Source organism: Talpa europaea (assembly GCF_964194135.1).
Source record: "Talpa europaea genome assembly, chromosome: 14".
NCBI classification, from domain to species: Eukaryota; Metazoa; Chordata; class Mammalia; order Eulipotyphla; family Talpidae; genus Talpa; species Talpa europaea.
Window position 1 is genome coordinate 2,961,688 of NC_140082.1, and position 26,354 is coordinate 2,988,041.

The 26,354-nt window shown below is 53.7% G+C and overlaps 1 protein-coding gene across 1 annotated transcript; it reads right to left on the minus strand.

Annotated features, from left to right (window-relative positions):
- Positions 1 to 478: 478 nt before the first annotated feature.
- Positions 479 to 25,618, minus strand: ATP6V0A2 (ATPase H+ transporting V0 subunit a2; the record flags this gene model as incomplete). The annotated part of the gene is made up of 20 exons (XM_084253006.1): positions 479 to 638; positions 1,241 to 1,412; positions 2,760 to 2,877; positions 4,281 to 4,400; positions 5,440 to 5,559; positions 6,128 to 6,338; positions 7,191 to 7,309; positions 7,575 to 7,665; positions 7,744 to 7,931; positions 8,195 to 8,331; positions 8,580 to 8,730; positions 12,112 to 12,324; positions 12,981 to 13,074; positions 14,104 to 14,186; positions 17,283 to 17,409; positions 18,772 to 18,860; positions 19,514 to 19,651; positions 20,816 to 20,913; positions 22,982 to 23,060; positions 25,502 to 25,618. The coding sequence occupies 20 exons, from the start codon at positions 25,616 to 25,618 to the stop codon at positions 536 to 538; spliced, it is 2,568 nt and encodes an 855-aa protein (XP_084109132.1). The 3' UTR covers positions 479 to 535.
- Between the last annotated feature and the right edge of the window lie 736 nt (positions 25,619 to 26,354).

A 26,354-nucleotide genomic window follows, 5' to 3' on the forward strand; every position in this document is an offset into this window, starting at 1 on the left:
TTCCCCAGTTATTAAAATAAAACTGTAAAAACAATTCTCCACTTGTAATTCTAGTAGCTTGTGATAAAAACAGTAACCAACTTTTCAATTAAACAGACTGTGAATCTCCTGATTACCCATCATTCCATTTTTGAAATATCTATACTTAACTTCAGCTGTTGGAAAATATCTTCTCACAACTTAGGTGACAATAACTTTTTTTTTTCTTTAATAAAATGAAAAGGAATCAGATACCTAAGATGATCAAACTTGGCTTCTCCCCCCCCAAGCCTGTATTTTTTAAAAACAACTTTAACATAACCTTTGGGATCAACTTATATTCGCTCATCATAAAACTGAATTTTATATATCTGAAACTGACAAACTTCACAAAATATTTAACATGAGGAAGAGGTATATCTTACAGAATTATTTGGCTATATCATAAGGCAATCAATGAAGACAGAATTTTCCCAATCATAAATCTGACATAGTGAAATTCTAGAACATGATAATTCTCCACAAATCTGAGAGCCTGTTGGGTCCAGCAATGTGCTCACGCCAGGTCGTCACCGCTGAGCTTGGATGAAAGCAGACTGAATGAGAAAGGAACAAACTTGGTGCCTGCACCAACGTAGAATTTGTTCTGAAACTCTACCCTAAAAAAACAAAAAAATCCATGTATTAACAAAACATTCCCTCTGTTTCTTAAAACAACATTTATAGGAACAAGGAAAAAAAAAAAAAAAACATTCCGTGTCTAAGGTTGCTTCACTTCGTAGGCACTTTTGGGGCAAATATTTTTATTGAGATAAAATACACACACAACCACCATCTTGTGTGCTTTCTAAATGCGCAAGAGAATACCCGCACACGCCACCTTCCACTCCGCAGACACTCACACGTGCTGGGACCCGCCTCCGCCACCCAGTAACCAGACACACAGACTAGTGACCTGACAGACACTATGAAACACTAAGAAATATGCAAGGAGAGTCAGCATGATGCAGCACCTGTCAGACCCAGAGTGAAGGAAACGCATGAATATCCAGAGTGACTCGGCAATGCACACTCGCTCCCACGAGTCAGGGACAACAGTTCACCAACAAACACAACCTCAACTCAGAGAGCGGAGCCCAGAACCCGCGTCAGGAAGGGAGAGCCGGCCCACGCCAGTGGGAGTCTGAGGGTCTGTCATATGCACATTTGGGGGCAGCGGTTGGGCTCTCACGTGGCAGTTCCGACGGACGTGCAGACTCACCAGTGGAGGCGGATGGCGTGAAGAAACGCAGACAGCCCTTCCATGATCAAGAGGATGAAAATCGTCAGAAGTGCAAAGAGCGCGATGACAGGGAGCAGCAGCAGGACCCCGTAGGTGGTGTCCACGCGGAGGCCCACCCGCATCAGCATGGCCCACAGAACGTCGGACAGCTCTGCAGGGGAAGCAACGGGCCGATGAGCCGCTGACCTCAGTGAGTCACACCCTTGAGGCTGGCTGGACGGGGCTTCCCGCTGACCGTTCCGAACTGTGGCCCATGCAACAGCCTGGCGCCCCCTGACACAGACGCTCGGCCGTGCAGCCAGCCAGCTCTGCCAGCGTCTCCCCACGAGGAGCACCCGCACGCCTGCCTCTGGGCAGGGCGACCCCAGCCGCTCGGGCTGGCTGTATCCACACAGGCTGGGCCGGCACTTGTAGACCGACGGCGTGACCTGCTCACCCACGACCCTCCCGGGTGCCAGTCTCCTCTGCGAAACCAGTGTCGGACCACAGGGTCCCGCCAGCCGCGCAACTCCAGACTCTGGCTAAACTCTCTAAGCGTCAGGGCAACTAACACCAAATAGAAAGGAAAACCAAGTGCACATCCAGGGGTTTGCGCCCTGGCGGAGACAGAAGCACGGTGCACAGAGGGGGACCCACGTGCCCTCCTCAACAAGAAGAGAGCAGGGACCGCCGGGAGTGGCAACGATTTTAGTCAAAACATTAAAACCTCTCCTACTGTCAGTTATAAATGCATAGGAGACTTTTTTTAATAGCAAACCTATTTTCAGAGCATTAGAAACACTGAATGAGCTCTTCCGTAGCTGCCATACGGATAACCCGTCCAGGGCACTGAGGGTGGCCTCTCCCGTGCGGCCGAGCTAGGGCAGCTGGGCGGGAGCCAGCCCCTCTGTACTCAGCAACTGTCCCATCTTCTCCGGTGGGGTCAGCACCCAGCACCGCATCCCTGCACCTTCAGTGCCCAAACACCGCCCGAGCTTGGCAGGCCACGACAGGGCATCCGCCTTAGGCACATCCTCACTTCTCAGCAGCCCGCCTGGCACGAGGGGCTAAGCCGTGACACCTGAAATCCATACATGATCAGAACCCCATGGGGCGGGGCGGGAAGTTACCTAAAATCAAAACTATCTACCAGTGCTGCTGCTGGACTTGCTTGACACAGACATCCATACTTGGCGGGGCGGGAGTGACTGAATTAACAGTAAGAATAAAGACAAAATGGCCACAGCAACAGGCCTAAGGCCACCAGTTGTCTCAGTTCTAAGCTCCTTTCTCAGTCATTTTCTCACAGCACCTCGAGGCCCAAAGAACTACCAAGAGGTCAGGCTCAAGCAGTGAAGTCCACAGAAGCTATACTGCCACTCGTCGCGCAGCACCTGAAAGGTGGGGCAATTTCTCCCTGGAAAACATCAAGTGCCCCATGGCACCCCAAGCTCCCATGCGTTGCCCGCGGGGTGTCCAGGCACAGGCCTGGGAACTGCAGGTCTAAGCCAGAACTTACGTGCGTGGGCCAGGCTGAGGGCCCAGAGGCGCAGGTACGAAGCGGTGTTGGAGATGCAGCCCAGGCAGTACTCAATGGCGTGGATGACTTGGGTCATCAGTATTTCTCCGAAATTGAACTAAGAGAGATCACGCAGCAGCCTCAGTGCTGCGTTACCCACAAACCCCACAAGGTTCGAGTCTGCTCCACCCCCAGGGCCCCCAGGGACAGGTTGGCAGGGACAGGCCGGAGAGTGGGGCCCTGCGGATCTGAGTCCCACTCACAGCGCTGAGAGCCCACTGCCCGCTCTCCGGACCCCGTCCACTGCAGCCCTCAGTTCCTCATAAGGAAGTTACCTCTCAAGAGGTAAGTGGCGTTTACCCACAAGAGCCTGACCTAATCGGACCAGTGTCCTTACAGGACGAAGAGACCCCAGCGGTGCTCAGGTATGTGGAGCACAGGCCAGAGAGGACACGGGAGAAGGTGGCCACCTGCAGTAGAGCAGAGAGGCCTCAGGCGAGACCAGGCCTGCCCGCCTCTTCATCCTGAACCTCCAGCCCCAGAACCATGAGAAATAAATGTCTGCTTTTTTTTTTTTAATTTTTTTTTAATAGAGGCATGTTTATTTATTTATTTGTTTGTTTTGTTTATACATGCACTGGGTACAGTCCAAAGCGCGGGAGGGTGAGAGAATCCACCAGAGCCAGAGCGGGGAGCAGAGCAGGCAGAAGGACCGAAGCACACTGCTGAGGGGAGCAGCAGGCGGCAGGAGAGGTCTGCGCGCCATGTGGGACCCTCCTCCGGTGGCCGGGGAGCAGCCGGGGATCGAACTGGCGGCGCGGAGGCCGCGGGCAGCCTCGCAACCCAGCGCTCAACCACTGCGCCACCGGGGAGGCCCTGAATGTTTGCTTTTTAAGACCCGCTCGTGGATCTGGCTGCCAGCCCCACAAAGACAGGTTTCGGGGTGCCCGTGAGCCTGGCCACTCGTACTGCTTCCCAAGTCAGCTATCATTCCCAACAGTGCCAAGTGGCGAGAGCTGCTGCCCTCTGACTGGAAGGCCAGAGGTAAGGAGTCCATGGCTCCAACATGGGGCAGTGTCAGAGGATGAAGCAAAGCTGCAAAGAAACACCCACCCCAGCTTCTTAAACTTGGAGCCCGAGACCTAATCACCCTGGGGCGCCTGTTTCCGTCCTGGCGTGCATGAGCCCGGCTGCCCCCGGAGGTCAGCGTGGACCAGGACTCTTTCTTGCAACTACAAAATGTCCTAATTGAGATAAAAACCATTGGGAAGCCATGTTCCTGGCCCCTTGAGGCACTCATGGTCACAGCTTATAAAAGGAACACCCCCCAGCGCCACGGAAACCACACAGCATTGACCCGCACCCCACGTCATGATGACCGTGGGGCCCAAGCAGCAGTGGGAAGCTCTGAGCCACCACCATGCTGCTTCACACGGCGACGGTTGTCACAGTGTCACCACTGGGATGCTCTGCGCGGCCCAGGTCCCTACCCAGCATCACCGAAGGAACAGACAATGTTACCTCTTCGCACGTGACCTCCCTGCATCCGTCTTCCACGGGGTTATTTCCCTCCTCAATGTCTTGGCTGCCCAGCAAGGACACTTCTTCCTCGCTGTCCTTCCGCACAAGGGTATAGCCACTCTGGCAGCCAAAAGAACACGAGTCAGTGCCCGGCACCGCTAGCCACGACAAGCCAACCTCAGAGCTGGGTCTCTTAACGAGTCAGCTCCTTATCGACAAAAGAGTTAAGAGAAAACGAGTATTTTATAGCCATAAGGACGGCTGCTTAGGACAACAGTGCTGTGAGGTGTGACACGGCCCCTTGGGCGGAGGGCGTGAGACGCCGCGCCATGGAGACCCCGGGCCGCCGTTCTCGGTGTGAACTGCCAGGTGCGCACGCAGCATGTCACAGCAGCGTTGCCTGCAAGGGCCCGCAGCCACGGCAGACAGAGGTGCGCACGGCATAGTCCACCATGTGGGGCGGGGACGGATCAGCTTTGAGAGGAAGGAGGTCCTGGCAGTGCCGCGGCGCAGACGAGCCTGCAACGCCGGGCTCGGCGAGAGCTGGTGGCCACAAGGGGACAAGCACTGCCATTCCCTCCCCTGAGGTCCCCAGGGCTGTCAACCCCGAGAGAGAAAGTGGGACGGGGGGCAGGACACGTCTTCAGGTCCTGAGAAGGGACAGGGGAAAGCATGGGGGCCCTGACCCGAGCCTGCCTAAGGTGGAAAAGTTATGCTAGTTATTTTCATCAAAGTTAATAAAATAAAATAAAATAACTAGACACACAGGGAGCTAATCTAGAAAGAAATTCAACAAGATGGTGACACTGGTCACAGCAGGGCGGGAGAGCTGCAGAGCACTAGTTTTCTATATTTTCCACAGTTCTGACAACTGAGTTCTACTATTTAATTTTTTAAAAAATTAAAAAGTCAAGCGGCAAGAGCAGGGGGAGCGCGCAGCACCGACAAGCTGTCTCAGAGGCGGCTGGGGGGGCCGCACAGGTGCCCGCCCACCCAAACGCAGCAGCCCCCACGATGCGCACCTCAGATGGGCAGCCCAGTGCCGATCAGGGAGCCTGGGCTCTCAGGCCAAAGCCAGCTCTGAAGTCATTTTCTGTGCCCGCCCTGTCGCCACTGAAGATAGACGCAGCTCACATCTCAAATGCGTACCCAGACTCACCCTGCTGACCCCGAAGCAGCTGCGCCCGTTGTGCAGCCACAGGAGGAAGAGCGGCTTTCCCAAGAAAAGGACAGGGACGGACAGGGCTGTGACGGCCAGCAGTAGCCTCTGCACGTGCTCCTGTGGAAGCAGAGGGGATGGGCGTGAGCGGGCCGGCGGCCGAGCAGCACAAGCAGCGAGAGTCCGGGCAGGCCTCCTGTCAAGGCGCACGCGGTGGGCGCCAGCCTGGTGGTGTCCGCCAGGGGCCTGCTCCCTGCCCCAACTCATGCTATATCCTAGGCCCGACGAACGGCACTAACGGAAGAGCAGTGAATACCAGGCTCTTTAGACCAGCAAGGAATTTGTGGGAAAATTCTACATAGAGTCAAACTCAAGTTAGCAATGTTCTGAAAACGCTGCAAACAGGAACACATGAACTGGGCTAGACGAGCTAGTGAGAGGAGCTAGGGAACTTACTTCCACCCTGAAGATGGGACGCGGCATTCAGGACACAACCAAAAACGTTTTCTTAAAAAGGAGTGAGACTTGCAGTTACTTAGACCTAGTTCAAGGTGGCAACGACAGGCCAGTGACCATTGTCGACAAAAGTCAACATGAATCCCACACAACGCCGTAAACTAACGTGAGCTCAGCGAGACTCAAGTATCTAAATCAAAAAGCCTAATTCAAGAGCAAAAAGAGGACCGACCTGCCCTCTGTAAAGACCACTTGTTTCACTGGCCGGGAACAAAAACATGTTGATGAACTCAATGAGAATGCTGGGAGCCACTCTGGAGGTTTCCGCCGAGTAAACCAGCCACTTGTAGACAATCATGAAGATAAGGTAGCCGAAGATGCAGAGCATGAAGAGCAGCTCCGGGACGGAAACCAAATAAATATTGAACTTCTTCCTGAAATGCCTAGAAAATTGAAAAAAACTGTTTTAATCCGTGCGTCCACAGGACTGGGCTGAGGAAACAAGGGTGAATCCATCCTAAATTCCTGTGCCAGGGTCGCCACCGGTGTGACATCACTGGAGAGCAGCCAGGCAGCAAAGGGGGCCAGCGAGTCACTGCCAGATCCAGTAGCAAAAACAACCTGTTCTTAAATGCTATAGCTCTAGTAAACAAAATGCCTTCTAATTTATAAAATAAAAAAAGGATGTGACAAAACCTGCTTCTGTCCTTAATGTGAGCTGACATGCTGTGTGTTTCCCTCACTTGAATGTAAGTTCCATGAGGCAGAAGCCTTGTTCCATCCCCACTGCTCAGTCTCTAGGGCCAGGACAGCCTCACAAACTATGTGCTCAATACATACTTGCTGAATGGATGAATCACTCACACTGCAAAGAAACAGCATCATCAGAACAGTCACCCCACATGAGCCCCCACTGTACTGGCTGCCTGTGACCACACGGTCTCCCATCAAGGAGCAAAGTCTAAGAAATATCAGCCGTGGGCCTCCATGGTGGCGCAATGGGTTAAGCACCGCACTATCAAGCAATCCGCAGCCACTGCTGCACAAGTTCGATCCCCGGCCAGCCAGGGAGCAACCCACATGACACAGCAGACCTCTCCTGTCTCCCTGCTGCTCCCCTCAGCAGTGTACTTCAGTCTGCCTATTCTGTTCCCCACTCTGTCTCTGGTAAGTCCTCTCACCCCCTCACACCTCTGGCCTGTACCCCAGTTCTTGTATGCATAAATAAATCTTTAAAAATATATATATATATCAGGCTTGGCTTATAAACATCACTAAAAAATACCTGTACTTACAAGTGGTTAAATATTCCCAGAGTGACACCAAAAGTCATGTGGATAATTCCTAAAATCACAGACATTTTCATTTTGAAAGAGTTTAGAAAAGTGAGGCGGTTTGTGGCCAAGTTCCAAATCTAAAGAAAAAACAGAACAAAAAAAGGAAATCCGTGAAGACCTTCAACTGCCTGAGGGTAAAGAGGTGACACTCGACACAGCACGGGCAGACTGTGCCACTTTCATTCCAGAACCATCCCCCCTCGTGTGACAGTCAAAGAGAGCCAAAGTGAGCGACCTGGAGAGCAGGAATACGTGTCTCAGAAGTAATGTGAGGCAGAGAGACAGTGGGTTCAGGGGCCGGGGCTGCTGCGGTCTGAGGGTCGGACGGGAAGGCGTACTCACCGGGTCGATGCCCAGAGGGTAGGGACCTTGGAAGACTCCGGGGACGCTGGGGTCCAGCTGCAGGACCCTGTTGTGCCTGACCACGCTGTCGCTGCAAGGGAAGTGGGGGTGACTCAGGGCGGGCGGGCGGGCAGAGGCCTGCTGGGGCAGGTGGGGAGGCGGCACTTACTTCCACAGCACCATCTTCTGCCGCTCCGCTGGTGCGTGGCTGGAGCTGTACATGGCAGACACATTCCACCCCGAGCCGAAAAGGTTGACTGACTTAGAAAAGCAGTCATTGTAGATGAGGCCGGTGTACACGGAGAAGAGCCCCATCAGCAGGAGGATGTAGCGGCCATTGAAGAACATGCGCATGATCTGGGAAAGCAGAGGCGGTGAGCACCCCGGAGCTGCTGGGAATGTGCTGATGGGATGGGGTCTGGTGTGCCCTCTTACCCCGCCTCAGGGCCCTCAAACACGACCTGCGGGGACGTTCCTGCAGCACAGGACGACACGCACACGCTTCTCACGCTCAGCCGGGGAGACGGCAGTGGCCCGAGTGACCCCTCAGACCCTGTCTCCGTCTTTCAGCCAAACAGGAGACACTCGCGCCAGACAGGGCGCTGGGGGTGTGCGCTCACCTCTTGGGACTGCTTCAGTCTGGGATGGTTTTCATTCAACACCAACAAGAGAGCAAATAGGAACATCACAAAGCCATGTCCGAAGTCTCCGAACATCACAGCAAACAAGAAGGGGAATGTGATGATGGTGAAGAGCGCTGCAGGAAGGCAAGAGGTTGCTCAGGCTGGGAAGGCAGGAAGCCTGGGCAATCCAGACACAGCCACCCGTGCAGTCCCAACTCTCCCTAGAACTCCCAGAGAGAACCAGGTCACTCTGACCCTTAGTACTCCAGGAAGACAGCCAGACAGCAGGGGCGAGCCTGTCTCCTCCACAGCCTCTCACGCCCTGACACGGAGACAGAGCAGCAGTGAGGTAAAGCACAGGACGCACAGGTGCAGAGCCCACCTGGGTTCACCTCGCGGTAGCTTCCCACGCCGTAGGCGTCCACGATGTTCTGGAAGCCCTCGGTGAACTTGTTGGTGCGGATCAGCGTCGGGGGCGTTTCTTTCGTCGGGATGGTGTTCATAAATGAGGGGATCGTAGCACCGCTCTCTCGCTTTCATGTTAAAATAAAGAGAAAGGAAGAGACACGTGACCGTCCAAGGGCTCTGGTAAGCACCGGCTCCAGGCTGCGGGGGCGGTTAGGACGGGCTCTGGACCCGCCTTCTTCCAGTTGGTCACTGGCGTCTTAACCATGCTCCACCCAGGAAGCTCCTGTAAACCCCTGACGTTTATGCCACACCTGCTGTGTCATTTCCTTAAGTAGCCTAAATACATACTCATACACCTGAGTGCATGTTACATGCAATATAGAGTTTCCTAAGTGTATTAAACATATTCCAGAAACCTAATTTTATTTCAAAGTGTTCTAAAGGAGGCGGGAGGTCAAATACTACAAAAAGTTACAATAAACCCAGAGCAGAACCACCTCCCTCCGGCCAGAGGCCGCTCACTGGACGGCACGTCCACACAACAGGTCAGGGTGTGGTTTACTATTCTAAGACGTGCTAAAGCAACATGAAAATGGTATCTGGGATAAAAGATCACCACAAATGAGAGCTAGGGTCAGAAAGCAGACAACAGAAGTCAGGGAAGAATTAGAAAGAAAAGAAAACTTTACTTCAGAAATGAAACTACCCTAGGAGAACTCAAAAGTAAACAAAAACTTTCTAATAAAAGAAACATAAAGTGAAAGAAATTTTTACAAATCAGGAAGTGAAGACAGAAAGCATTCAAGAAAAAGGGCTGAAATAAGCAGAGAATTTACTTAAAGGTAAATGTTTAGCATGAAGAAAATCAGAGCAAGAGAACTGAAGAGGGCCTCCCCGGTGGCTCAGCGGTTGAGCGCCAGACTGCGAAGCTGCCCACAGCCTCTGCAGCGCCGGTTCGATCCCCAGCCGCTGGCAAAGGTCCCACATGGTGCACAGACCTCTCCTGTCACGCCCGCTGCTTCTCTCAGCAGTGTACTTCATTGGTCTGTCTGCTCTGCTCCCCACTCTGGCTCTGGTGAATTCTCTCACCCTCCCGCGCTTCTGACTGTACCCAGTGCTTGTAAATAAATGAATTAATCTTTAAAAAAAAAAAGAGAGAACTGAAGAAACATGTTTTTAGTATTTAGAACTTTTCTAAAATAAAAACACCCCTTCTACATATTAAAAGAACACACAGTATATCTGAGACTGCCAACCCAGAACGGCCGGTAAAGTGATTAATCTTTTTAAAAAAAATATATATATTTATTTATTTATTTATTTATTTATACGAGCACTGGGTACAGTCAGAAGCGCGGGAGGGTGAGAGAACTCACCAGAGCCAGAGCAGGGAACAGAACAGGCAGACCGACGATACACTGCTGAGGGGAGAGGCAAGTGGCAGGAGAGGTCTGTGCGCCATGTGGGACCCTCGCCCGGTGGCCAGGGATCAAACGGGTGCTGCAGAGGCTGCGGGCAGCTTCACAACCCAGCACCCAACCGCTGCACACCGGGGAGGCCCAAAGTGATTATTAGTCTTTAAAGAGAAAGACGTTTTTGAGCTTCTAGGCAGGAAAAAAAAAAAAAAAATCAAAACAAACAAAAATCATGATCCAAGCATTTTATTTATTTTTTTTAAACATTTTTTTAATTTTTTTTATTTTTTTAAGAGGCATGTATTTTTATTTATTTATGATTTTTATTTACTTGTTTGTTTGTTTTGTTTATACAAGCACTGGGTACAGTAAGAAGCGCGGGAGGGTGAGAGAATTCACCAGAGCCAGAGCGGGGAGCAGAGCAGGCAGAAGGACCGAAGTCCACTGCTGAGGGGAGCAGCGGGCGGCAGGAGAGGTCTGCGCGCCATGTGGGACCCTCCTCCGGTGGCCGGGGAGCAGCCGGGGATCGAACTGGCACTGCAGAGGCTGCGGGCAGCTTCACAACCCAGCGCTCAACCGCTGCGCCACCGGGGAGGCCCCCAAGCATTTTATTTCTAGAAAAACTAACTTCCGACTACAGTGGTGGGAACTATCCAGGCACCAGCCCAGGCGAGCTCAGGGCCTCCTGCTGCACGAGCCGCAGCTGACGCGCGAGAGAACCGGCTCCTTCCACGAGAGCCCAGAGACAGCATTGCATGGGCAGCCTGCGTCTGGAGTCACAGGGCCCCTGGAGCAGGCGCCATCTGGGGGGCGCTGCAGCCAGCACTGTCAGGGCCCAAGTAAAACTCAGCACCACTGGCAGCGAAAGTCACCATCAAGACACCAGTCAGCCCCCGGGCCCTCCCGACGTAGGGCCACCAGCTGGTGTCACCAACACTACACAACGTTTGACTGGTTGGCTCTGACGATAAAAGTTAGTCTTCCTTCAAGAACATGAAAATTCCAGGGAGAAATGAAAAGTAGGAAAGAAGAAAGAGGAGAGGGAAGGGAAGTATAGGGGTGAAGGGAGGAACAGGGGTGACAGCACACAGAGAAATAAGCAGCAGAAGCACAATCCCTTCACAGACAGAAGCTAAGAGAGGGAGCAGAGGCCAGGTGCGCCATGAGAGACCCAGGATCGTGTCTGAACTGAATAAACAGATGAAAGGACACACACGCAGGCAAACACACATGCGCACACACACACGCGCGCGCACACACACACACACACACACACGAGTCCTTAGGACTGATGTCGCCTCGATAAATGAGAACCATCTGGGCCTGAGAGCAGATAACCCTCGCACGTCCCTCGGGGCTGCGCCATCACGACTCTGCACCTTAGGTCTGTGCCTCACGGATCCACACGTCATTAACCAAAACCTCACAGGAAAACTTCTTTCCTCAACCCAAGCCACGTCAGGCTGCTCTTCCCAGTGAAGAACTATGTCACGACACGGCGAACCCTCGCGGGACCACACACAGGGGAAAGCCCGGCTCTCGAGTCCAGAAGCCGGCAGCGAGACAACATGTCAGCCGCACTCAGCACCACCCTGCACCGCCCACACAGAGACCCGGGACCAGCTGCGCAACAGCAGGGCAGATGCTGTCATGGGCTACAAAAAGTCCCTAGAAATTAGGAGAACCACCACCAGCAGAAAGAGGGCAGAGCAGACGAAAAGAGTTCATTAAAAAAACAATCCATAAGCTGTCAGACATCCCAAAACAATCGCACCAGCTGGCGACGTATCAGAACTGCGGCGCAGCCGTGCCTGGAGCTCACCCTGCAGGTGGCTCTGCCAGGCCGGTGGGCAGGTGTGGCACTGCCACGGGGCTCCACGGGATGTGATGTGTGTGTTTGCCTCATTGGGTTTGGATTAGCATGTATAAAGAGTATAAGGCTGTGATTACTGGACACTGGCCAAGCGGGGCGCTACACACAGATGCACACCATGACAGCAGAGCCCACACCGCGGCCGCAAAGACATGGGACGTGAGCAGCACGTGACCCCCATGGAGAGAAGGCGGCCCCGGGCGGGCAGCGCTCCTTACCGACCCGTCCTCCAGTGCCTGGCGCAGGGCCTGCAGGTCGGCCTCGGGGCACCAGACCTCAGCGATCAGGCACTTGTTGGTCACATCGAAGCTGCACATGTTCAGCATGTGGTAAATGGCCTTCATCTTCTTCACCTGCACCACGCGGCTGTAGACGGACTCGGCCGCTTTGCACAGCACCTGCCGTAGGTAGTCCTCGGTCTTATGCAGCACCTGGTGGGCAGACACGGCGCTCAGCACCCTAGGTTCCTTGCCAGCTGCCAGGTCACAGCTCCCTGGAGGGCATGTCCCCCATGGACAGAGGACTACTCTGGGCACCCACCGCACCCAGAGCAGTTATGGGGCATCTCCTCTTCCCCTCGGCCTCCAGTCCCAGCAGGAGGCAGGCGGGCGGGCAGAGGACCTGGGCTAGGTCAAGCCGATGCCCTCTGGAAAGACAGAACGCGACCCCAACACAGAAATGGCCAGATGTCAGGGCACAGTGGTGGCAAGATGGCTCGGCCAGGCCCAGAGAGCAGCCAGTTCTCATGTTCCCTGCCGGCCTGTGAGTCAGCAAAGCCCAGCCCAGCCCGCCAAGAGACCCCCTTCCTCTTCCCTGGGCCAGGCCCACCTGTCGCCCCTAAGTGTGCTCAATGATCTAAGTGAAACAAGAGTTGAAAAAGTGCAGGTGAACCAGCCGCCCGCTAGGTGGGCTGGCGCGCCCTCTGGGATCCTGGCCTGGGCATCGCTGCCCAGGTGGAGAGGAGGGCACTGGGGGCATTCCAGTCCCCCTAAAGCATCTCCTTTGCCCCGCGTTAGAAAGGCGGCATGAGCGGGCCTGTCAACGTGTGATGAGCCCCGGTTAAGCGGCAACGGCCCCTCTCACTCACGGTGTAGAGGTCCTGGATGCGGGTGTTGAGGCCCTCCTGGATCTCCCTGCGCTCCTCAGCGGTGTTGGGGTAGGGGTACACGTGGCAGTGGTAACTGGGAAACAGAATGCAGCAGTGTGGCATCTGCTGGGACTAGAAAGGCGCCAAGCCCACCCAGGCCGTTGCCCTCCAAAATGGAGCAGCCCCCACCCCCCACCTATCTCCCCCCCACCCCCACCCCAGTCCCCCACCCCCAGCCTGCCTGTGCTCCCAGATGCTCCTCAAACATCCACGGAAATAAGCAAATGCCCTGGATTCCAAATCCCATTCCCACCCTCTGTGATTCCCAGACACCAATTCCAACTTTCTGAAATTCATCACCATTCTGGGACTGAAACCATTAAAGAAGGTTAAAACAGAAACAAAGAACACACAGTAACGACCATCTTCAAGAAGGGAGAGAATGAACAGGCGCCCGCATCTGACATGAGCTACGTCAACCCCCACCTGCACCCCCCACCACAGGGCAGCATCTCCCCAGGACCCCCCACCCGGGGCACGGAGGTGTGCCCCCAGCAGGCAGCTATTCCCACACACCCTCAGGACTTCAATCCCAGGTTCCATAGCTTTCTTTAAATTCTGACTGTTAAAACTGAAATGAAACGCTACACAGTAATGCTGGTGAATCGGGGCGCGGTGCTGGCTTCTAAGCCGCGTTAAATGACGCAGCACCAAGAACAGCCTCTGTCCGGGCCACACCAGAACCCGCTCTCCCTGCTGCAGCCTCAGGGCTTGGAAGTGGTGAGGCCACGGCAAAGCGGGGCCCGGGCTCCGCCCTCACGCCTGCAAGAAAGATGGGAAGAAAACGCAGGGGCGTTCTGAGGTTTCGCTGGGCTGCTACCTGCTTTTCCAGGTCCCTGCCGGGTCGCTGCTCCACATTCGCTGCCAGCCCACCGCACTGAGCCTCCCCCAGGCCTCCTGTGGGGTCCCCACAGCCCTCGGGAGGGGAGCTGCTATCCTACACCCCGACAAAAACAACAGCCTCCGCACCCCTGCTCTTTCTCTTAAATACAGAGGAAAGTTCACGGAACATCAGCGGTGACTCGCGGTGGGGGGAAGGAAAGGAAGCACTTCCTTCTCTTACCAGTCGCATATCTTCTTGACCTTGTGGCCAATCTGCTCTCCCCAAAAGGAGATCAGGAACACGTACCACTTTATGACTTCTCCCTGAAGAGAAGAAATAAGGGCGACTGTCAGGTCTGTCTGTAACTTGGAAAACCCTGGCCACGCAGACTGCCACGGAGTTACTTCATTCATTCATTCATTCATTCAACGAACACAGCCGAGCCTCATTATTTGCTGGTTCTGTAGCAAGTCCAGCTTGCTACAGGCTAAAATGCACCCACAAGCCCAAAAGTAGCCGGCAGCCACGCCCGCGGCACAGCCTCCGGCCAATAACCCTGACCCCCGAGCCTGGTGCACGGGGCCTGCCCTCTGGCCTCAGCTCACACGCTGCAAGTGTCCTTTTCGTGGTCTGGTTAGTGTACATTTTTCACGTTTTTGTGCCCCTTATTGATTTTATTGTTTAGAATGGCCTTGGGAGTGGTGCTGAGGGAAGATCCTGTGCCCTGTGCACATGCGGCTGTGACGGGTGAGTCCCCTGAGGGCTGAGGACAGGGCATGGCCGTGAGCCATGTCAGTGACTGACAGCACGTGGGAACTAAGGAGTCTTTACACAGAAACACACATAAACCAGGTTCCGTACTGGCAGGGTGACAAGAGCACGTCCGGAGGCCGGGGGGACCCACCGAGGTCTCTCCTGGGAGACCAGTGTCTGCTCACCTTTACACCCCAGAAACGAGAACTGGCTGCATTTACGAAAAATTCTGCAAGTACAACTCAATAGGCTTTTGGCCTATTTGTCACACAGTCCTAGATGCTAAGGATGCAGCAGTGAACGAAACAGACAAAATTCCATGGCTGGGGGACGTGGCGGGGGGGGGGGGGGGGGCGGGAACGGAACTTATATTCCAGTAGCAATGAGAGACACAGACAAAGAAAATGCATGATATGCCAAATGGAGGAAAGAGCTTAAAGAAGCCAGGTTGGAAGGGGCGACAGGGAGGCTGGTCTAGAAGGTGTCCCTGCGAAGCTGACATTTCAGAGTCACCCACACGGGACACTGAGAGTCACAGCTGGTGGAAACGGGCCCAGCACAGAGGCACATGTGGTGTCTGCAGAGCGCAACCCAGAAAGCCGGAGCAGGGGGGAGCTGCGCACCGTCCCTGGCGCCTCTCGGGCCTCTGCCACAGACGTGAAATGCACTTTACAAATCTAGCAAAAACTCACCACAAACATGCCCAGAACTGCATAGAATTTTCTTTAGCTTGAGCAAATGCTCTGTGTGAGAATGACTGATACGTCCTCTCAAAGAAAACAATCAGAACACGCTGGGATTTTTCGTTTCAGCTGTTACAGCTGTCACAACGGTCACACTAAGGCCAGGGAACAGGCTGCCACCGGCAGGTTTTAAGGCCCAAAGAGCAGAAAATATGACAGGTGTGTGGTTAATGAACAGCTCAGCTGATAAATTTTCCGACATGATTTTCTCAGGCTGACCCAATGAACATCACAGCCAGACTCCTCTTACGTGTTCAAACACCACGGAGACTGTACTAACCTTGCAGCCAAAATTTCTGGGGAAAATTTAGGAGAAAACATGAACCCTTTTCTCAAAAGTAAGATGCTCTCATTCCTCTTCTACTTTTATTAGGTCAGTTCATTCACATCTGGAGCAACAGTTATTGTTATGGTAAAGTTGTTAAAAAAAAGTCACAGAGGGGCCTCCCTGGTGGCACAAGGGGTTAAGACGCAACCTGTGAAGCTGTCCGCAGCCTCTGCAGCACGAGTTCCATCCCCAGGCAGGGAGCTACCCACAGGCACAGCAGACCTCTCCTGACTCGCCCGCTGCTCCCCTCAGCAGTGTGTTTCAGTCAGCCTGCCTGTTCTGCTCCCTACTCTGTTTCTGATGAATCCTCTCACCCCCTGCACCTCTGGCCTGTACCCCAGCTCTTGTATGCATAAATAAATAAATCTTTAAGAAAAAAATCACAGGTACTTTACAATCACAGATACACAGGATGATGTTGGCTCTTTCTCACTCCTGCCCCTCTGTTCCCCTCCTGAGTGAACCCTAAAGCCACAGGAGGGTGGCGAGGGTGACCGGAGGACAGGATGAGATGAGTAACTCATAGCACAAAACAGGAAAGAAACAATGCACTGAAAATCTCATGAGATTACTGTGGCAGCATTCCCGACAGCCCAGGCCTGGAAACAACCTCAGTGTCCACCACAGACGAATGGACAAAGACGTGGCCAACACACACACACGCAGACACAAGTGGTGTAGTAATACTCCGCACGAAGATAAATCCTGGCATTTGCAACAGCATGGATGGACTGCAGGGGATGACACTTAGTGACATTGACCAGAGAAAGAGAAATACCAGATGATTTCACTCCTGTGCGGTGAGACAGGGAAAAGAAATGAACTAAAGACAACACACTTGAGGAACAGAAGGCCTATCGGGGTTGCCAGAAGAGGGGCGGGAAGGGCTGGTTTAATCAGGACAAGGGGCCCTGTCACAGTGAAGGACGCTGGCCGCAGCCACAGGGCACACACATCCACACCGCACAGCGGAAACACACGACGCGAGCGTGTACTGTCACTTCAACAATGCGATGACCACCAGCCGAGGAACGCGCTCCTCACAGCTCCAAAGTGCTTCCCCCAAACATGTGCTCATGACAAAGGGGCAGGAGGCACTCGGCAGCGGAGAAGCCCTTGTCACGACCTTGGCCCAGGGGTCTGAGCACGCCAGATGGAGCAGGACAGAGCGAGCCCTGCGCCCTGACAGGACACGTGACAAGTCTGTGCCTCCCATAAGCTGGCCTGAAGGGATCCTCAGCAAACAGACCCCAACGAGGGACATGCCCCACGACACCAGTCAGTCGTCATTTTTAAGTGTCAAGGTCATGAAGTCAGGGAAGATGGAGAAACTGTCCTAGAAGAAAGGAGACTGAAGCCGAGACAGACAACCCCAGAAGCGAGCTGCTGCACCGGGCCTCTCTGCAGCGCCGGGGTGGGGCCACCGACAGACTGGGGCGGCCCTGAGACTGTGGTCCAAGAGGTCTGCACGAGCTGCCTTGGTCCTGCTGCCACCAGGCAGGAAAAGTCCTGGATTTTAGGGTCCACCACCCCCCGCCCCCAGCCATCTGAGGAACTCAAGGCTGCGCCCCCAACGGGGTGGGTCAGCCACTCACAGTTTCAGGGTCTTCGAGGGGCTCGTCAAGCTCTGCGTAGGTCACGATGGTGTACCCTTTGCACACCCGCCACAGCATTTTCTCAAATGCTTCCACTTTTCCTTGGTGAATCAGGCCAGACACAAACCTAGGAGACAAGCACGCCCGAGCTGCGGTCACAGAGGTCACTGCCCTGCCCTCGTCCACAGGGCACCTGAGGCAGCGCTAAAAGGAAATAGAGGCTCATTTCTGAGAAAATGAGGTGCTCCCAAGAGCCCTCTAACTGCTAAACATCCAGAAGGCAGATAAAATATTTCTGAAATGTCCTTTTACATGCATAGCTGAGCCTGTAATTAAAAGGACCTCCACAGACTAAAGATTAAGCAGAACTCAGCAGCCGACCCTGACGCGATCCCTGAGCTCCGGGGCCGGCTGCAAGTGGGAGCGGCCCTGGGTCTGCCCGAGGAAGAGGGCACCAGCTCCTCTACCCCTCAAGGCAGGATGCCCGGCTCCCCACCCCGTCAGAAGGGCTACATCTTTCAGGAAAGGAGGAGCCAGGAAAAACAGACCTTGCTAGTAACTTCTTCAGTTTCAGGTCCGGAGAGAATGGGAAAGAATTTCTTGAGAGTTTCTAACCACAGGTTAGAATTCACCCAGTTTGGGGGCTTAAATTCATACTACTTATGCAACAAAGAAAACATATAAAGGGCCTCCCCAGTGGCGCAGCAGTTGAGCGCTGGGTTGCGAAGCTGCCCGCAGCCTCTGCAGCGCCGGTTCGATCCCCGGCTGCTCCCCGGCCACCGGAGGAGGGTCCCACATGGCGCGCAGACCTCTCCTGCCGCCCGCTGCTCCCCTCAGCAGTGTCCTTCGGTCCTTCTGCCTGCTCTGCTCCCCGCTCTGGTGAATTCTCTCACCCTCCTGCGCCTCTGACTGTACCCAGTGCTTGTATAAATAAATAAATCTTTAAAAAAAAAAAAACATATAAAACCAAATAACCAAATTAAAAAAAAAAAAAAAAAAAACCCAAACAGGAAAATTAACATAAGATGACCCCCAGGCTGGTATCTGATAAATGTGAAGAGAAACGCCTAGGGAGGAATCCATCCTCACACCTCAGGTCACGCGGCACCGCTGGTTCAGTAAGCGAAGAGTAACAGCAGAGACGCTTAAAATATGGTGACTAGATGAACCAACTCAGCTCAGTCCTGTTTCAACCAAACGAAACAGGAGGACTTGATGCTTCCACGAGCAATTATTTTAGGCTTCTTGGAGTGACATGAGTGACATAAAGAATCGTTTTTCCCAGTTCATTCCACCAGAAGACGTGGCCGTCATCATCAGGTAAAAGATGAACATGGCTGAGGAATTCAACAAGCGCAGGCTACAGCGTCCACTTAAATACTCTTTCTTCCAGTCACTCCCAGGCTTCCCCACGGTGCTGTGCACCCCGGCACCACACCACCCTCTGTCGGGATGGGCCCTAGGATACAACGGCCCGGTTGTCACCTACCCCAGTTTGGCCCCCAGCCTCTGCATACAGCTGTAGTCCAATAAAGACTCATTCTCTACGGGAGGGAATTCTTCGTATGTGGGTTCAAACTGCAAAGACACAGAAAAACAGATGTGTCCCTCTCAGAGCCAGACTTTAGTTCCCACGTCAAGTTTCCAAACGAGGTGGGGACCCAGGGAAACTCAGCATGAGGCTCGGCTCTGGCCGCGCAGAGATCACCGCCCATCCCTTATTTGTAAACCACTTGAAGACATTTGCCAAAAAGCACAGCTCTGCTGTATGTCACACCTTAGGCTGAGGGGTCGCTTTGTCAGCGGCCTCCCTGCAAGCAGCAGAAGTGGGCCCGGGAGGGATGGACGTCTCCCTGCAGACTCGGCTGGGCACAGCGCGACTGCCCAGGCTACCTGTGTTCTTACAAATTACAGGTTATTGGTTTTCTTACTTCCTTTATTCTCAGCAATTTGGGGGGGAAAAACCCTAAATTTTAGAATTTAATTTCCCCTGTTGAATTTTTTTCTCATGAACATTAAAAGTTTTTCCGTCTACAAACTAGAGCATTTTTACAAGTAGGAAGCATCGGTGTTGCTGAAACCAACCAGCACAAAAAAGGCTTATGGCTTTTAATGTCACATAAAACAAAGCCAAGCTCAGAATGTGTCTCTTTTCAAGGGAAACACATTCAGGGGAACGGGCGGGCAGGAGGCTCTCACAAAGCCACAGGCTGCCCGGGCCAGGACGGTACCTCCACGTTGCGTCGAACAAAGGTCTTGGTCACCCTCAGCATGTGCGTGTACTCAATCAGCTCCAGCAAGTTTTTCCTCAGCTTCTCCTTGTTCTTGGTCACTTCTCTCAGTTCAACCTCGAGCTTCTGTAATTGCTCCTAAACACAAGGTCAGGGACAGCGGCTGGATGAGCTCCACGTGTGGTTCTAGTGACCTCTTCACAGCACGCCAAGGCCAGGGGAAGTTTCAAAAAGCCTGAACTGGTAGCTTGACAAGGATGTGAAAACCCACAAAGGTTTTCAAGGCCCATGATGACAGCTGCGTGTGAACTCAGGCCGTGGCGTGTTTGACAAAAGCCCCCGGGGATGGAGTCATGTACCCTCAGACTGAGCCCATTCTCAAATCCCAGGTTCCGTTATCGCTTTTAACTCTGCTCATTCATTATCCTGCCTCCAAATGTCTTCCTCTTTCAAGTCCACGTTTCCTTTTATTTGCAACAGGAAAATGTTCAGATGACTTTTTTTTTCTGGACATATAAATTCCTAATCTCTAACTTCAAAGCTGCTACGCAGTTGCACTTACACAATCAACTGGGAATAAAAGTTAAAGCAAACAAATCTTCCTTAGTGATTAGTTACATACTAAGCATTCTTAACAATTCTGAAATATTAAAACAACAGAAGCAAAAATCTGTGAAACAAATTATTAACTCAATAAAAACTCATAGTCAAACAAATCTACATTCACTGCTTATGCCCCGCCTAAATCTCTAAGAGGTCAGTAACTGCGGTACTTCTAGTTACCACACGACCTGCCCAGCAAACAGGCCAAGCCAGCTGACGGCTCTCTACTCATCCTGCTGTCTCGTGCTAAGTCCACTGGCAGACAGATGTCAAATCACTTCCTCCCAGGTAAGCCAAACAGGCGTCAACAGAAGGAGCTCGAGTCTGGCCCCAGTGTGATGAACTGTCAGACGAGCTGTCAGGCTGAGCCCCAGGGGACGATTCATGGGGGGATGCTGACGAGCGAGACCCGCAGTATTCTCACGGGTGAACACTGACTCCCCAGCACCCCAGACACTGAACTCTCCTGCCCACCTGGAACAGTCTATCACCGACTAGCTTCTAAAGACTGTAGAACTAGCTTCTAAAGTCAAAACTAAATTACAGTCAACGTTTATCAGCAGCGTTAAATGCTGAGTGTTAACCCTACACCGTCCTTTAGTTTTCATTCTACGGGTTTGAGAAAAAAGGCAGAGATAAGGGGATGAGGTAAAGTCAGGAAGCAGCCTCCCGACTAGCGCCCCAACAGCTGCCAGTTACCTGCATTTCTAGGACTTGCTTTAGAGGCGGCGCAGGAGGACTGGCCTCTCCCTCCGGAAGGGGGATGTCGGCTCTCCGAATCTCCTGCACCAAATACGCTGTGAAAATAAAAGCGAAACAAAATGGGGCCTCCCCTGGTGGCGCAGGAGGTTGAGTGCCGCGCTGAGAAGCTGTCCACAGCCTCTGCAGCACGGGTTTGATCCTAGCCAGCCGGCAAGGGACCCACATGGCGCAGCAGACCTCTCCTGCCACGCCCGCTGCTCTCCTCAGCAGTGTATTTCAATCAGTCTGCCTGTTCTGTTCCCTGCTCTGTCTCTGGTGAATCCTCTCACCCTCCCGCGCATCTGGCCTGTACCCTGGTTCTTATATAAATAAATAAATCTTTAAAAAAAAAAAAGGTGAAACAAATGGACTCAGAAACTTACTCCAAAACATTTCAGCAAAACATGCTGCATCCCGACCTGTCCCCTGGCCATGTGAAAACTAAGCCTGGATGCACAGAGCCCGCTTGTTCCCTGGGTTCACAGGCCGCCTCCTGCAGCCTTGTTTCCGGGCACCAGCAAGAGGACACCGCGCCCGAGGCCAAAAGGAACACGATTCCAGACCAAGCTCCGGAAGCCCCCAAATTTCCTTCAGTTCTAAAGAACTCAGGAGTCTCAGGCAGGACACACCTGGAAATGCCCCACTGACGGGCGATAACCGTGCCCTCGAGAGTGAACTCCCTGCCTGCGCCCAGAGGAGCAAACACTACCTCGTGGAAAATCACAACCCCCATCAGCAAAGGCGCCCGGAGACACATGGGGGAGCCAGGGTGCCCAGGCAGCCCTAAGCTTTAGACTTGCACGAACGCACCCCTGCTCAAGCTAAAAGCTAGATCTGTGGTACTAACAGCAAACAAGTCAAAATCAACTTGCTCTCTTTCATTTATATTTTCAATTCCATGAAAGCTCCTTTTCCTTAGGACAAAAGTCACAATTCCCAGAGAAGTATTACTAGTTATTTTATTAAGACTGAAGGAAAAAGAAAAGCGAGGGTGTCGCACCCACTAGACAGCAAAGGAATCACTGGGTTTAAGAGGTTTCTGGAACTAGACGCCAATTCTTTCAACCTATTAACACCTGAGTTTATCTGAGAGTTCCTTTTTCTTTAAATCTACATTCTTTTTGAAAGAGCTTGCGCTACAGGAAGTCCTGGACAAGGCCTACGCCTTATCATTCTTGCTCTGCTCTTAAAATCCTCATTCCAGGCACGCGGCCTGGCCCACATGACTCACAGCACTTGCAAGGGCAGGAGTGTCACCTCACTCTACCGTCTGAGCCACGCGAACAACTAGGACCTCAAACAATATGAAAAGGGACAGATTTCAGATGACTAAAAGGTTTTTTCCATCTTAAACACTCAATTCAAAAATCTAAAATCCACAATAATCGTTCACCATTAAAAACTCCAACAGCCACATTCTCCTCTTTTCCCCAGTTCGCCCACCGGTTTTCTCCTCTTCATCCTCCTGAAAATGAAGTTTGTAGCCAATCGACTGTCTGGTATCACACCACCCCCACCCCATCTCAGCCAGAACGTCAAGGCCTGAGTTGACAATGACTACTTCAGGTTAAAATATTAAAGATTTTACAGATAAAGGAAGTAGCCTTGCGCTACTTAATTCTAAAGGTTCACAGTCAGAGAACATTAATCTCATACCTTCAAAAACAAAGCCCTAAGAAAAAGGAAATTCTTATCAACCAATCTATGCACCACTGTCTACCACCCTGTGTTACCTGATATAATTCCAATACGGTAACATGTATATGCTGTTCTTAAATAATAAACTCTAGCATGTTAATAGAATGAAATACTATGCAGTCATTAAAATTGATAGGTCAATCTGTGGTTACCGCCATGAAAACATGTTAAGTACTTATTATCAAGTAAGAAGCAAAGCTGTAGAAAAAAATAGCCTGTTCCACTGTGCACGTAAATCCTTACTTTTATAGATGAATAGTAGAAAACAGAGAGAAATAATAGAATCAATGTAACAGTAATTACCTCTGCATGATTAAAATACACAATTTTCTTTTCCCCTTTCCATTTGCCTATTTTTTTAAATTTTTTCTAAAGTGAATAGGATTTGCCTATGTAAAAATATTTAAGTTTCCAAAATAAACTTACCCAGTATTCGCTCTAATTCTTCACATCGCTTCACCTCTCCCACAAATTTTCTTTGGAAAGTACTTACATTCTGGTTAAGCTAGGAAAAAAAAAAGAAGAAAAATTTGGCTTTGGTTTTTCTGAAATTTAAAAATAAATTTGATTTTTTTAAAACTAAACATTATTAATAAGATTTGGTGACAGGCCACCCCCACCTACTACTTAACAGGAATATACTGACACAACATTTTAGCAACTGTTAAGAGAAAAGCCTGCAGAATACTCTTTGGTCTAACAATACCCCACAAAGGATTTTTTTTTAACTTTTTTTTTTTTTAAGATTTATTTATTTATTTATACAAGCACTGGGTACAGTCAGAAGCGTGGGAGGGTGAGGGAATTCACCAGAGCCAGAGTGGGGAACAGAACAGGCAGACTAAGAAGTACACTGCTGAGGGGAGCAGCGGGCGGCAGGAGAGGTCTGCGCGCCTTGTGGGACCCTTGCCCGGCGGCCAGCGCTGCAGAGGCTGCGGGCAGCTGCATGCGCAATCCAGTGCTCAACCACTTTGCCACCCGGGGAGGCCCCCCACAAAGGATTTTAACTTAAAAAAAACTATGGATACGGACACAAAATCATCTAGAAGAACGTCAACCTCAGAGAGACAAAAAAATGATTAGCAATAGAGAATTAAGAAGTTACAGTCTCTATCCATGCTGTGGAATACCATTCAGCAATAAAAAAGCAGCGAACTTCTGATACAACATGAATGATTCTCAGAACATGGTGCTAATGGATGTATTCAGGGTCCTGTTTCTATGGCATGCCCAGGAAAGGCAAACCTAGAGGCAGAAAGTGGATTCCCGATCACGGGGGCGGGAGCGGGGCAGGCAGGAATGGGGAGGAACCACACCAGGGATCTGATCTGGGCAACATGCCAGATCCGTAGTGTGGCCATGGAAGCCCAAGTAGGCAAACTTTCTAAACATCAGGGAACCGTCCACTTGAAATGGGTGGATCTTACGACACGCATCATAAAGCTGTGTAGAAAGTGTGGTTCCTATAACCAAATACTAAACATTTACTAGAAGAAACATGCTTTAAAATGACTAGGTGTCTGGTTACATTAGGAGGCCAGCATTAAAAGTCTTAGGTCTGATAAGAGTATTGCGGTTACGATGTCTAAGGGGCTGCTACCTTTCAGGATACTTACTGAAATATTTATGAGTGAAATCATACATTTGGCTTTGCTTCAAAATGACTGTCCAGGAGGGGAGAGGGAGCGTGGAGGGATGAAAGGATCAGCCACAAGCTTACATTATGAGCACACAGGACCTCACCCCTGCCACACACTCTTCCCCGTACTGACCTTCTAGAAGATAAAAGCTTGGGACATTTAAATGAATTATAGAACACTTAATAAAGTGAGAAAATCAGTCACGGCCTGCATGTAAACAAAGATCTTTTCAATATGGTTCCCATTATATAAAAATGCATCTACATGTATGTTTTAAAACACAAGAAACATGTTGATCTAACGCCAAGCAGGCAAGTGTCCGCTTCTGGGCCTTGGGGCTACTAACGCTATTAGCTGACGCTGGTGTTTCCCAAATTCCCTGCAACCGGCTTATGTGACTTTCATATTGTTCAGTTTTTTTGAACTTTTTTAAAAGCACCAGAAGAAAGATACACATTGGGAGTTTGGGCCTCCCTGGCGGCGCACGGGGTCAAGCACCGCGCTAGGGAGCCAGCCGCAGCCTCCGCAGCGCGAGTTCGATCCCCGGCCGGCCAGGGAGCTGCAGACCCCTGCTGCCGCCCGCGGCGCCCCTCGGCAGTGGGTTTCAGTCCATCTGCCTGTTCTGCTCCCGCTCTGACCCCGTGAACCCTCTCACCCCCCCACCTCTGGCCTGCACCCCAGCTCTCGCGTGCAGAAATAAATAAATCTTTTTTTAAAAAAGAGAATCTCTAAAACAAACTGGAATTTCACGTCTGCTCGGCACACTCCACGGCTTGAAGCGGGGCGACCGGGACGACCCCACCCCACCCCCGGCCCGGCGCCGCGCGGGCACCCCCGGGAAGCGGCGCGTCTCCACGGCAACGGCACAAACACGGCCGGCCCCGGCGCCGCGGCTCCTCCCGGGCTGACGGGCGGTCGCTCCCGGCCGCGCGCCCGTTTTCCCGCCAGGGAGGCGCCGCCACCAGCCCGGCGCGCGGCGCTCCGGGGCCCCGCGGGCCGAGCCGCCCGGCCTCCCTCTCCCGGACGGGCCCCGGGGGCGGAGACCCGCGCCGGCCGCGCCCGAGGAGCGCGGGGTCGGCGGGCGCCGGGGCGGGCTGGGCTGGGCGCTGACCCGCGCCGCGCAGGGGCGCCGCCCGCCCGGGCCCCGCCGACCTCCGGCTCCGGCTCCGGCTCCCGCTCCCGCTCCGGCCCCCGCCCCCCCCGCCCGCCCCGCCCCCCCGCCTCGCGCCCCCCGCCCGCCCCGCCCCCCCGCCCCCGGGCCCGCGCCCCCCCCCGCCCGCCCCGCCCCGCCCGCCCGCGCACTCACGTCCCGGAACTGCACCAGGCCGCGCTCGCCCAGCGCGCCGAGGCACTCGTAGGCCGCGCCCGCCTGCAGGAAGAGCTGCGCCAGGCTCAGGGGCTCGCTCCGGAACAGCGACCCCATGGCGGCCGCCCCGGCCCGGCCGCGCCCGACGGCGGCGGCGGCTCGGGGCGCGCTCAGGCGGGGCGGCGCGGGCTCGGCTGCTGCTGCGGCCCCGCTGCCGCCCGACCTGCCACCGCGGCCGCGCTGCGCCGCCGCCGCCGCGAGGCCCCGCCCCCCGCCGGTTCCGGTCCCGCCCCCGCCGGCCGGCCAATGGGCGCCCGGGGTGCCGGCGCGGCGGCGGGGCCAACCGGCGCATACCCGGCGGAGAGGCGGGGCGGGGGGGCCGACCGGCGCACGCCCGGCGGAGGGGCGGGGCGGGGCGGGGCGGGGCGGGGGGCCAACCGGCGCATACCCGGCGGAGAGGCGGGGCGGGGGCGGGGCCACCCGGCGGGGAGGCGGGGCGGGGCCACCCGGCGGGGAGGCGGGGCGGGGCGGGGCGGGGCGGGGCCAACCGGCGCACGCCTGGCGGAGAGGCGGGGCCAACCGGCGCCGCCCCGGCCCCCCGACTGGGGCGCACCGTCCGCGCGGCCAGTGAGGAGGGGCGCGGCCCCCGCTCCGTCTGCCCCCGCGGACCCCTCCTGCTCGGCCGCGGGGATCCCCTGGCTCCTGCGGTTCCGCCCGCCCGGGACCGGTCCTGCCCGCTCCGGCCCAGCAGCCGCGGCGATGCCCCGCAAAGCGCGAAAGTGGGTGCGAGCCCAGTGAGAGCCCCGCGCCCCCGCGCCCCCGCGCCCCCGCGCCCCCGCGCCCCCGCGCCCCC